Source organism: Sus scrofa, chromosome 8 (genome assembly GCF_054392235.1).
Source record: "Sus scrofa isolate SSC_HxYL_T2T_F1_AM1 chromosome 8, Sscrofa_HxYL_maternal_Yorkshire_Landrace_v2.0, whole genome shotgun sequence".
Classification (NCBI taxonomy): Eukaryota; Metazoa; Chordata; class Mammalia; order Artiodactyla; family Suidae; genus Sus; species Sus scrofa.
Genome location: NC_139390.1, coordinates 83129417 through 83143100, shown reverse-complemented (window position 1 = coordinate 83143100; position 13684 = coordinate 83129417). Strand labels below are relative to the sequence as shown.

The 13684-nt window shown below is 38.2% G+C and overlaps 1 protein-coding gene across 10 annotated transcripts in view; it reads right to left on the bottom strand.

The window, feature by feature from the left end:
• The window catches only part of FBXW7 (F-box and WD repeat domain containing 7), a 217359-nt gene that overhangs the window by 5207 nt on the left and 198468 nt on the right, over positions 1–13684 (bottom strand). For all 10 annotated transcript variants that reach the window (XM_084972655.1, XM_021101502.2, XM_021101503.2 and 7 more), the window contains 5 exons: positions 7586–7709; positions 5437–5573; positions 4285–4398; positions 2828–3009; positions 392–617 (listed from right to left, as the gene is read on the bottom strand). In XM_084972655.1, coding sequence (XP_084828781.1) covers positions 392–617; positions 2828–3009; positions 4285–4398; positions 5437–5573; positions 7586–7709 — 783 coding nt within the window. The remainder of the gene's footprint in view (positions 1–391; positions 618–2827; positions 3010–4284; positions 4399–5436; positions 5574–7585; positions 7710–13684) is intronic.

The window sequence follows — 13684 nt, the reverse complement described above, 5'->3', positions numbered from 1 at the left end:
GGTCCATCAACTTCCAGCTATCAAGGCAAAAAGGGCAGCTTTTGGCCAAATTAATCCTCTGCTAAGGAGTTTATTAAAATCCACGTTATTCTCCTGTGAGACTATGTACCCATTAATTAATACAGCAAAATTTAGGGCCCCAAAGGCTCAGGTTCCAAGACAAAATATTTGTGTTTTAGAAGGAAATGAATCATGGAAAAATGGAAACAAATCATTTCAGTCATCTCAAAATGTCTGCTTTTTCCTGCCAATGTTAAGGTAAAGGTAAAGAGAATAATTCAACTGGGCTTTTTCTGGGCTGTACTGGACCAGCAGCGTGCAGTGGCCATCAAGGTGAGGCAAGCTGCCGCCGCATCACTAGGCACTCAGGAGCGGGAGGTGGGTCTCCTACCTGTAATGAGTAGACCCTGTTGGTGTGCCCCTGCAACGTGTGCAGGCAGGTCTCCGTCTCGGGGTCCCACACTTTCACCATGAAGTCATACGCTCCGCTCACAACCCTCCTGCCGTCGTACTGGACACAGCGGACCGCTGCCACGTGACCCATCAAAACGTGTAAACACTGGCCTGTCTCAATATCCCAAACCCTAAGAGTGGCATCGCGAGAACCACTAACAACTCTGCAGGGAGAAACGGAAAAGAAGGCAGCAGCATTTTAATAACACGGGAAAACCGGATATATGAAGTCAGGGGGGATGAAAACTTTTCTCCTTTTTTAAGCAGCAACACTTGCGTTCAAAAGGAACACACGCTAGATAAAACCAACCTTGCTATATAAACCTCTACAGGCTGAGTGACTCTGGTGGGGACAGGCAGTTGGAAAGCCTAGACTCCTGCCTGTTGGGTTCCCCCACTGCTTGAGGGCTCCAGGAGCAGCTTAGGGTCCCATGGAACAGTGTGAAAATGACTGTACTGTAATTAGCAAAGACAAAGAGGAAGAAGAGGAAAAAGAAGTCAGAGAAAGTAAATAAACAGCAGCAGGAGTAGCAGAAGCAGCCAGTTCTGAATACATACAAGCAGATCTTGATGTTAGAAATAAAATGCTGAGGTGGGCAACATGCGTAAAATGTTAATGGGTGGTAGTTGTCTGAAAAATTGACATTTTCTTTATTCTTTCTGCCATGTCCCCAAATTTTAATAATGAACACATACTTCCTTTGCGATCAGGGAAAAATTTCAACAAAACACATCGGAATTTGGCATTTAAAAAGCTAAAGATATGTGCTTTACACCACATACTCTGGTCAAATTAACCAGTCTTCAACATATCCTCAAACAAAGGCTGCTTTTATGCTTATATTTAAAACTAGTCAATAGGCCAGGGAAAGCATTAAGATATACAGATTACAGGAGTTCCCGTCGTGGTGCAGTGGTTAACGAATCCGACTAGGAACCATGAGGTTGCGGGTTCAATCTCTGCCCTTGCTCAGTGGGTTGACGGCGTTGCCATGAGCTGTGGTGTAGGTTGCAGATGCGGCTCGGATCCCACATTGCTGTGGCTCTGACGTAGGCCAGTGACTATAGCTCCGATTAGACCCCTAGCCTGGGAACCTCCATATGCCACGAGAGCGGCCCAAGAAATGGTAAAAAAAAAAAAAGATATACAGATTACAGAAGAAACGTAGGTAGAGGCAACAGAAATCCCTTAAAAATCATCCCAACATTATTAAACTGATACTCTTCTGAGAACCAGACTGATAGAAATACTCCAGTTACCTTTGGATTACAAAGGCAAGCTGAAAACTCAGGCGAATTTACATCATTCCAAATAGGTAAAGAGTTTCCAGGTTTGGAAGAGTAGAAAATGGAAGCACTGAGAGACTGAAGTCAGAAACTACTGGCAACTGAAATGCAAGGTCTCTGGATACCAATCCCCCCAGTTTTAACAGCAGCGTGCACTGTTCAGAGCAGATTCAAATTACATGTGAAAAGGTACTTTTCTTCACATATTACAAATCTAGAGTGAAATCTGCTTAATGTAATGGTTCTTAATAAGGAAGATGCTACGGACAGAATTAACGGTGACGACTGGAGTGGCTTCACTCTAAGGACCCTTCAGAGAGACCTCTTCCGACAAATGGGACAGAAATCACATCTGTTTAACAGGAGTACCATGCATACGAACAGGAGACAGAAGGGACTTGCACAGGGAAGCTTTGCAGGAGGAGATAAAAGCAACAGCGAAGGTGCTGAGAAGAAAAAGGCAAGCGGTCTGGTTCGGCTGAAACTATTTTGGAAACCGGATTGAGGGTTTCTTTGTTAATTCGGTCAGCAGTGATACGACGGTAATTAGAGGAGGTTCTGTGTAAGAGTCTGAACGCTATGTCCATAGTTTGGGTGATAGGTAAGGAGAATAAGTTAATCCCACAGGCCTCGGTTTCTGCCTGAGACGACCCAGTTTATGACCGAGTGGGGGCAGGGCAGGTGGGTAAGTAAAGACTCAGAGGCTTGAAGACTGAATAACTGAATTTGTCCTACTTCCAGAAATATACGCTCCGTCCAATTTTTTTTTTTTTTTATGATGATGCATCATCCAAGATTTAGAAAAATTAAGTAAGGTATTAGTCAAGATTAGAGAATAGAGAGGTTCAAGGGGAAGGCCAAGAACACTGTTAAATGAGGAAGGAAGCGTAAAGCAACTGCCCGATTTTAAGGCAAGACACCATGGTTTTCCTGGCAGAGAACATCTGAAGTTGACTAATTAACATCTAATTTAAGAGCACGTTATCACTGTCTATTAGACACAGTAATACGACGGAACGCTACACAAAAGGCTCCAGGTTCACAAGTAACAGAGGAAAACTTCCCAACCGGCAGGGTGTTCCCTCACCTCTTTTCATGGAGGTGCATACAACGCACAGTGGAAGTATGTCCATACAAGGTGTGTATGCATTCTCCCGTCTCCGCGTTCCACACTTTGAGAGTCCGGTCTGTCGATCCACTAATGATGATATTGTCTCTCATCTGTGATGACCACACTCCACCTGTGTGTCCCACTAATGTCCTCAGACACTGGAAAAACACTTAAGGTGATTACTTTTGGGTAGAAAGAAAACCAGTTTAAATAACATCTCAGCAGGTCGTTAAAATCTGGAGTAAAGTCACTAACTCAGTTGGAATGTTTGGCGTATTAGAAAGTAATGTTTCACATCAATATAAGAGGATCCCATCACTATTTATTGCTTTGTTTATTCACCAGCATTGCAGATTACACACACGCACACACACACACACATACATACACACACACACAACTGAGGATCAAGTATGTTGAAAGGAAACCTTTCTTGCTAAAGTATGACAGCTCTAGCCTGGCCTCTTGGATAAAATAATACTAAAATTGCAGCTTGGTTTCTTCCATGGGAATGGATTCAATGAAAGAACGCCAACAGTGTTGGGTGTGGCTACATACCACATTTCATCTGAATCTGCCCCAAGGCAGTAGCTAGGAACCAGGCAAGGTACTTCTAGACAAGTAAAGACAGACATTAAAACCCTGAAATAAATCCAAAACTAATATTACACTATGGAAATATGAAGCTGTTTTAAAAGTTTTTAACATCTGACTTGGAATAACTATTCTTCTAAATAGAAGATTCTTGCCCCCAAATAAGCATGCTATGCAACACTGAAATGACAGATTCCACCTCCCACACACTCTTTCTTCTATTACTTTTTAGGTAGTCAATTACTTAATTCAAGAAAATATTTTCCATTGGACAGATAAAAATAAATATTCAGTAGAGAGGCATTAGAGTATAATATTGTATGCAATGAAACTGATTGCCTGGGCTGCCTTTTTTTTTCCCATCAAATTCCTATTTAACTAACTAGGCTGCTTAACTTCTATGTTATAGGATCTGAGGTAAGTCAAAATTAGCATGATTTATTTAACTTTTAAACTATAGGTAGGCTATTAAAGCAGTTTACAAGAAAAAAATTCCTCAATCATATTTTTGAAAAAGATTAAAAAGGAAGGAGATAATAAAAGCAGGAAACATTAAGCCAAAAAAAAAAAAAAAAAAAGCACATCTATAAAATCTTAAAATAGCTAAGTCACAAAGATAGACAAACTATTTAGATGAAGAAGAAACTAATGACATCCCTATCATGAGAAACATCATTTTCATGCCAAGGAAAAAGCTAAATTAGAAGCTCTGATATCTCCTATCAAAATAAGCTAGAGTCAAAAATGAAATGAATCCTTGTCTTCCTTCCAGTGGCTGATCCTTGCAAAGATGTACACAAAATGGTGACTTTACGAAGGGTAGAAAGAAGTCAACTTACTTTGCCTGTGACTGCCGACCAGACTTTTAAAGTGTTGTCATCAGAGCCACTAACGATTCGGTTCCCACAAAACTGTAAGCATGTGATCACGTGATCATCATGCCCTTTCAGCACCTACAACACAGATGCGCCTATCAGGAACACGTTACTCGATCAGAGTTCTTAAAATACTGGTGAAAAGAAAAATGAGGCCACCAATAGCAGCAGTAATATGTAGTCTTTCTAAAACTAAAATTTATAAAAAAATATAAAGCATCCTTCCTGGCAGAGGAATTAAGTATTAAGCATTTTACTGTTTCCATATTCTATTATTTATACTTGAGGCATCAACTACTAAAATTTCATTCAGTCAAGACCTCATAAAGGTGGTTCAAACACAAATGTATTTTATAATCACCTATTGTTCAAACCAAAAGAATGTAACTTGTCAAACACCAAAGTACCTACTAACTAGAAAGATAGTAATTATCAACTTTTTTCAACTTTAACCAAAAATATATATACATACTAATAGGAAATGTCTCCCCAAATTTCCTTTTTCCAATTGAAAAAATAGAGCTAAGTGTTTCAAGGATTTTTGCCATTCTATTTTTTTTCCCCCTTTCAGTCATGCTCGAGGCAGAAGTTCCCAGGGATGACACTCGAGCCACAGCAGGGACAACACCAGATCCTTAACCTGCTGCACCACCAGAGAACTCCCCTGCCATTCTTTACATACTTGAAATGGTATAAGGCAGAAAATCAGAATTATGCTTAAATGTATAAAATTAAAACACACAAAAGTCACCTCCTCAAACATGGGTATTACTCAAAAAAAAATCATGCCTGGATTATGTGGTCAGAGAGGGAGCAAATTCTTAGGTAGTATGTATATAACAAAATTCAACAGGATATTTGGAAATTTTCGTTTACACGTAATAGAACACGCAAGTTAACTCATCTTTTATTCAAGTATAATCATTTGTCAGACTAGAGAAATTAGCAAGGAGGAATACTGTCAGTTACATTTTCAGTTATTTTAAAATATATTGTTTTCTTTCCACAGGAGATGAGTTGTCACGTTATACTGCTTGCCAAGAAATGGAAGAGTAAGTACACTGAGTACTAACACTGATTAATGGTTTCTGTTACATCGTGTGAGAGTTCAGTTACCTTAGGAGATTTGAGTTCTCCTCGCCTCCAGTTAGTATCAATTCTGTGCTGTCTGATGTAGGCACTTTTCCATGGACTGTGTATGAAACCTGGTTTTATTACTTTTCTTCTCTTGATATGCAGTGGTTCGTCAATACCTAAAATTTAAAAATTGTCAGTGTATTACTGCCTTCACCAAAAATACAAATTACAATTTTATAATGTAGCTCATTTTCCCCTATGCTCAAAACCCCTGAAATGCAGAACACTGTCTAATTTCTAACGCTGGCATTACAAAACAATGAAGTTTGCATTCCGTATGGCATGCTTCATACCGACTGCTTCATTTCTCTCTCAAAATAATTCTATGAAACGTTGGGGAGGATGTGCAGAAATTGGAACCCTTGTGTAATGCTTGTGGGAATATAAAATGATGCAGCTGCTATGGAAAAGAGTATGGCGGTTCTTCAAAAATAAATTAAGCCTAAAATCACCCCATATGATCCAGCAATTCCACTTTTGGACAAACACCCAAAAGAACTGAAACCAGGGATCTGCAGAGGCTTTTGTATACCCATGTTCACGGCAGCATTCTTTACAACAGCCAAGAGGTGGGAGAAACACAAGTGTCTGTCGATGGATAAATGGAGAAAAAGATGTGGTTGATATATACAATGGAATGTTATTTAGCCTTAAAGAAAGGGCAGATACTCCGACACATCTGGATGAACCGTGAAGACATCACGCTAAGTGACATAAGACAGTCACAAAAAGACGAACACTGCATGATTCCACTAATATGTGGTACCTAGAGGAGTCAAATCCACAGGCCGAAAACAAAACGGTGGTTGCCAGGGCTGGCTGGAGCGGGGTATGGAGAGGGATAGGGAGTCACCGTTACATGGGCAGCATCTCAGCGGGGTAAGACGAAAAGTTCTGGAGATGGATGGTGGTGATGGAAGCACGACAAGAGGAATGTACTTTATGCTATTGAACGGTACACTTAAAAATGGTTCAAGAGATACATCCTGTTTTATGTATAAATTATCACCATTTTAAAGAGTCATTAAAATAATGATTCTATGAGATGGTTAATCCCACTTTATATATACTTGAGAAGATGTCACTGATTGGTCGAAGCCACAGACAGGGCAGAGGCAGGATCAGAAAACAAGTATCCTCACCTCTAGGCTTCACTAACCACCGGTGCTTGCCACTCAACTGCAACCTCCGTGAAGGAGAAGGTAACCCATAGCCTCTCTGTCTTATGGTCTATGGTTCTTTCTTAAAAATTTGGCTTGCCAAAAACAAATAATATTTTTCCAGAATTTTTTCAAAAATATTTTTCTAGATGCCTGCCGGAAAAAAAAAAAAAAAAGACCTTTCTTAAATTAATATGGATGATATCGATGCCTTTACTAAGAAAGGGGATTTTGGAGTTCCCGTCGTGGTGCAGAGGAGACAAATCCAACTAGGAACCATGAGGTTGCAGACACGGCTTGGATCTGGTGTTGCAGTGGCTGTGGCTGTGGTATAGGCCAGCGGCTACCGCTCACTTTAGACCCCTAGCCTGAGAACCTCCATATGCTGTGGGTGTGGCCCTAAAAAGAGAAAAAGACAAAAAACAAAAACAAAAACCAGAAAGAGTATTCCCCCCCGCCCGCCAGGCTCTGAACACAAGCTCCATGCTGGGAAGAAAATGGGAGTTTATCATTATATCCCCAGGATATAAGAATATATAGCATATAAGAGGGGTTCAATAAGTACTTGTGGAGGGCATGAATAGAATACAGATATCTGTGTATATAATTGCTAATTTAACTTTGGGATTCTCTTTAAGTCATCCTCATCTTGACTTTCTCATAGTTTAGTTCTACTGGAGACTGGGAAGCAGGTCTGATATATTTACTAACAGTTACAGTGCTCATCAAAGGGGTTAGAAGCAAGATCTGGCTCATGTGAATGTGTGGAATAACCTGTGGATGTTACAGAAGCAGGTCAATACAAATGAAGACGCAATCTTGATTCTTTGACAGGCTGCCAAAGTTCTCTTTTAACTTACCTACCACTTTAGTCTATGGGCACATAAAACTTATTTTTTTTGTTTGTTTTCAGAATCACTTGCTTTTTTGAACTACAGACATTTCCTCTATGTGATTTTGAATCTTACCCTCTTCTTTGCATTTTTCTCTCCAGAGAAGGTTGTCTTCAGCCAGAATCCTCCAGTAGCGACACGTCTGAGCAGCCTGTAGCAGGTCTTTGGGTTCCAGGAATGAAAGCACATAAAGTGCCAGCTGTGGAAAGAAAAAGTGCTGCATACCTTGTATCTCTGTGGAGTTCCCTGGTGGCTCAGTGGGTTAAGGGAAGCGGCCTTGTCACTGCTGTGGCTTGGGTTTGATCCCTGGCCTGAGAACTTCCACATGCCATGGCTATGGCCAAAAAAAATCCCCCAACAAAACTTGCATCTTTTTTTAATTATGAAAAATAAGTTAGTCATTCTCTAAGGATGAAGTACTTATAGATAAATGTAATATACCTCAACATTCTAATTTCTAAAATTATAAAAAGTAATACCTTCTAATATATGCCAGATTTAAGAACAAAGTGTTGGTTTTTATAAACTTCACTAACTCCTCACCGCTTTAAGGATACTTTTTTTTTTTTTTTTTGGTCTTTTTGCCATTTCTTGGGCCGTTCCTGTGGCATATGGAGATTCCCAAGCTAGGGGTCAAATTGGAGTTACAGCTGCCAGCCTACCCCAGACTATGCCAGAGCCACAGCAACTCGGGATTCGAGCCACGTCTGCAACCTACACCACAGCTCACGGCAACACCAGATCCTTAACCCACTGAGCAAGGCCAGGGATCAAACCCGCAACCTCATGGTTCCTAGTCGGATTCGTTAACTACTGTGCCATGATGGGAACTCCAAGGAATACTTATTAAACCTCTCTGCCTCTTCTCTTGCCTTTGCTCTGTGAGCCTCAACTCAAGAATTCTACTATTTATTTATATATAAGTAATTTATTACTATTTACTTCATTGGTTGTTTAAAATTTGTCTTTTCCTGTCCTCACTACAATATTTCATTTAAGTTGAGAAATGAGATTTCTTCCAGCAATCCCACTCCTGAGCATCTATCCAGAGAAAACCATGACTCACAAAGACACATGTAGTCTGATGTTCATTGCAGCACTATTTGCAATAGCCAAGACATGGAAACAACCTAAATGTCCATCAACAGAGGAGTGGATCAAGAAGATGTGGTACATATATACACAATGGAATATTACTCAGCCATTAAAAGGAACGAAATACCAGCATTTTTAGCAACATGGATGGACCAAGAAATTATCATGCTAAGTGAAGTCAGCAATACAATGAGACGCCAACATCAAATGCTATCACTGACATGTGGAATCTGAAAAAAGGACAGACTGAACTTCTTCGCAGAACAGATGCTGACTCACAGACATTAAAAAACTTCATGGTCTCCAAAGGAGACAGTTTGGGGGTGGGGGGATGTGCTTGGGATGTGGGATGGAAATCCTCTGAAATTGGATTGTGATGATCACTGTACAACTACAGGTGTGATAAATTCATTGAGTAATAAAGAAAAAAATAAAGAAATGAGATTTCTATCTATTCTATTCCAAAGCATGATTTCAGATTGCTTTGGATAGTTATATATAATTAACAGTTCTTTATCATATCAAAGTACTTATTATATCACAATGATGAACCTTCCAAACATTTACACCCTGTCATTTACACTGTAAATGACAAAAGGGAACACTTAAGAAACTGCTCTATAGATATATAAAAGTAAGTGGGTTCAAATCCCTTTATATTGCTTACAGGGATTTTTCTCCATGGACCAGACAGAATTGTCTATTAGAGTTAGGGCTTTGGTACATCACTGATTTAAAAATTTTATTTCTAATACTTGCAAACCATCAATTTTTTTCCCAGTGTGTACAGTCAATTCAAATAAGTAAAAGGAAAGAGAAGTAAAAGGGGAATGACAGCTTCTGACTATGCTCATTCAATTAGCATCACAAATTACATAAAACTGTAAATTATGATATTAGGACAGAATGATCTAAACAGAGCTATAAAGTGAAAACAAACTATCATTTAAAGGTCCTAGGGTCATATAGGGAATAAAAACATAATCTGAATTATGTTTTGATGCTAAATAGGAATTCCATAATATAAATTGTTTTCCCAATGACTTTGTATGTACACAGTTCATCATTAATCACTTATTGAGTACATTCCATACAGAAAGTACTCCCACCAGTCAGTATTCATTTTAATACTACTTTAATACTGCTTAACAAATGACAGCGAAAAACTTTTTGTGGAATAATTATTTTTGGTCTACCAGAAAAAAAGTTCAGTATCATACACAGAATCTGAGTCATTTAAAATATGAAGGCATAACTATATTCCATAATTTATATATGTGTATTCATACCTACATACACATACACAAATATACACATACATACATAAGTCAACAATGTATTTTTTCTTGGGGGGGGGGTCTTTTTGCCTTTTCTAGGGCCGCACCCTCGGCATATGGAGGTTCCCAGGCTAGGGGTCTAATCGGAGCTGTAGCTGCCGGCCTACATCAGAGCCACAGCAACACGGGATCCGAGCCGCGTCTGCGACCTACACCACAGCTCACGACAAAGCTGGATCCTTAACCCACTGAGCAAGGCCAGGGATCGAACCTGCAACCTCATGGTTCCTAGTTGGATTCGTTAATCACTGAGCCACAACGGGAACTCCAATAATGTATTTTTTTAATAGATACTCCATAAGCCACTTAATTTTGAAATAATCAATCAAAGCCTGGGCAAGTTTGCTTAGTGTTGGTATAATAGTAAAGTATTAACACCATACTATTAATCGTCTATGTGAAACTGCTATATTTTTTGGCCGTGCCCATGGCATGCAGACATTCTCGGGCCAGGGTTCAAACCCACACCACGGCAATGACCCGAAGCATAGCAGTGACAAAACCAGATCCTTAATTGATAGGCCATCAGGGAACTCTAAAATTGATGTCTAACACAGAAATCATCAGACAGAAAGTCATCTTTGTGGAAAAGAGATGCTAGTTAATGCTTAAGATATTTAGAATGGCCATATGAAAAAGTCCATTCTTTGCTTAACTATTCAGCTGAAGTAGAAATCAGGGCATTTGTTGATACTTTCAATGGATCCTAAATGCTAAGAGATAAACCCAAAGTGACTTAGATTTCAAAGGCTTATCCCCAAATCACAGGTAACATTTCCCTCATTATTGGCTATTAAAAGATCATCTAGTCCAGTGTCTTCATGCATTAAACAGAAACGTAAAGAAACATGCAGGTGCCAAAGGAAGTTGAAGTGCTAACTCTGTAGGTAACTGGCGCCCATTCCCTTAAAACAGCAAAGGCCCTAACTCAACCATGAACTTCAACTTATTAACTGTTTGTTCCACCAAAACCTCTTGGTATTACAGAAAATGCCACATAGCAAAATCGAAAAATACAAATAAGAAAATCAGAACCAGGAAAAGTATAAATCAGAGAAGGTTTAAACTAGAGAAAAAGTAGAGCACAAATATGCAAGCAACATTATGTTACACGATTTTGTAATTAGAGGACCAGGCAAAAAGCAAACAGCAATTAGTTACACAATTCTTGGTGTGTGTCATGGGGAAGTATACCAGCTCCTCAAAGGAAACAAGGTTTCTGTGACAGAGGGTTCCTTATAAGAGATGGAGAGTGGGCATCATCACAAACTAGGCTCTACAACACCACAGCAGGGGGCTACAGGTTTCTTGTAGCCAAGTCAGGTGGTTTAGCTAATGCAGTTTCTATTCATTCATCCTAATGGCAAAATCTATATTACTAATTCTTCCTAAGAACTACTTCCATAAGACCAAAGCTCTTACCTTGACAATTTATTTCAGACTATTACCTTTTCCTTTTGCTCAAACTTTCATTTCAAGGAGTTGCTGCTATTTTTTGTTTTTCTCAATTACTTTTATAAAAACCACCATATTATTTTTTAAAAGTAGTTAATACTTTCTCAGAATTGTTATAGTTCAGTGGATTGAACTAGTGAATGACAACAACAAAAAAAAACTGATGAGAAAAGGAGTTTTTTTTTTTTTTTTCCAGATACCATTCGGAATGTCCTAAGAACATTATAGATAGTCCCAATAATAATTTCACATTGGATACTAATAAGATGGTTTCATCATGGTTAATGAAACTAAGCATAACTCCAGGAAAAAGCAAAGTGAATAAAATTTCTTTTTCCTGAAATGTTGCTTCTTTGGAGTGATTTTTAAATGACATTGTCCTAATTTTTTTTTTTTTTTAAATTCTTGCTGGCTCTTCTAAAACCAAACCCTTTGAATAGATTTGGCTTATAGAAGTGTCATAAGCTCTCTCTGCTTCCAGAAGGATGTTAATAATAGGAAGCACTTTTATAAGTATTTGACTGAAAGTGAATTTATTCACCTTTGATATACTCTTCGTAGTTTCGCTTCATATCTTCCTTATTTTAGAAGATAGTATTTTTGTTAAAATATAGATTTTTTTCTTAGTGTAGTTTGTCCTCTTATCTCTAAGGATTGTAAGGTTTTTGTTTTGGCTTGGTTTTGCTTTGTTTGGATTTCCATTGCAGCTTCTTAACACACACACACACAAATGTGATTTAAAAGCATAAGAATTTGAATCTATTTTTACGAATCTAAGAATTAAGCACAAATTATCAATAACCAGAGTAAACGCAGGAAAGATGTTCTTGGATTAAGTATTCCTTTAAAGATTGCTCAAAGGAAAAGAAGTGTTACTAGATAGGAGAATGAGTTACTCTGGCTTAGCATGTCAGCTATGTTTCCACCTTTCTTCAATTGAGAGAAAAAAAATTCTATTTTGAAAAATGCTTTATTTTATATGTGGAGAAATAATGGTATAGATTTAAGTCCTTAAGGAAATGAACATCTTGTTGGAGACTAGGTGATATCATTATTTAAAACATTATACCTTCGAGTCAGGAAATGGACTTATAACTTCCTTATAATTCCTTTGAACAGATCTCAAAGCTCTTTACCAACATTTACTTATTAATCTCAGAAACCGTGACAAAATCTCACATGGGAGACTTGTGATCAATAGCATTCCCCTTATTTTGTAAGTAAACACCAGGAAAAGCATTGTGACATAGTAGATGATCTAGAACAAAGCCTAAATTATTAACATAGGATCAGTCCACATTTCATATATTCATCTTTATACGAATCATTTATATGAATATAAATGGTATATTAGGTCTTCTTAGCTGACCTATAATAAGTGGTACATACATAATTCGTGAAAATATAAATCATGGTAACATTGATTATTTAATGTTACATAATTTGCTGACAAAAATGAAAACCTGTAACATCAATTAAAGAACATCTAAACTGGAGTTCCCATCGTGGCTCAGCAGTAATGAACCTGACTAGTATCCATGAGGACGCAGGTTCAATCCCTGGCCTCGCTCAGTGGGTTAAATGATCCAGAGTTGCCATGAGCTGTGGTGTAGGTCACAGACGCAGCTCAGATCCTGAGTTGCTGTGGCTGTGGTGTAGGCTGGCAGCTGTAGCTCCGATTCAACCCCTAGCCTGGGAACCTCCATATGCTGTGGGTGCGGCCCTAAAAGGACCAAAAAAAAAACATCTAAACTATGTCTGAATTATACAGTCAAGAATGTTCATATGCTCATAATCAATTTATGATTAAAAAATCAAAAATTCTTTATTCCAAATGAAGATATTAAAAATGGGCATTAATAATTCTAAAAGAATGGGAGATATCTGATTACATGCGTGTGTGTTATGGGGAGGGAAGGGAGGTAATTAACAGAAAAAGATAATACACGTGGAATTCTACATACTTCAAAATAATTACATAATTTAAGTAACAGAGAACTACAACCCCTAGAATCATAAAACAATTAGTTTTAAAGGAACTTAGAAAAACAAACAACAGAGTAAGACACAAAGATTGCTATTTTAATAAGACTAGAATTTTTAAAAATCTACTATTATACTGAACATACCAAGATGACTAAAGTTAGACTTCAAATAACCCGGGAAAAAATTCTGGTAAAGAAACAATCAAATAAATATGAAACTCAATAACTTAGTCTCACATATGAGTTATTACATAGGGGGAAAGAAGACACTTAGTATGTAAGTATATTTTAATCCGAAAATT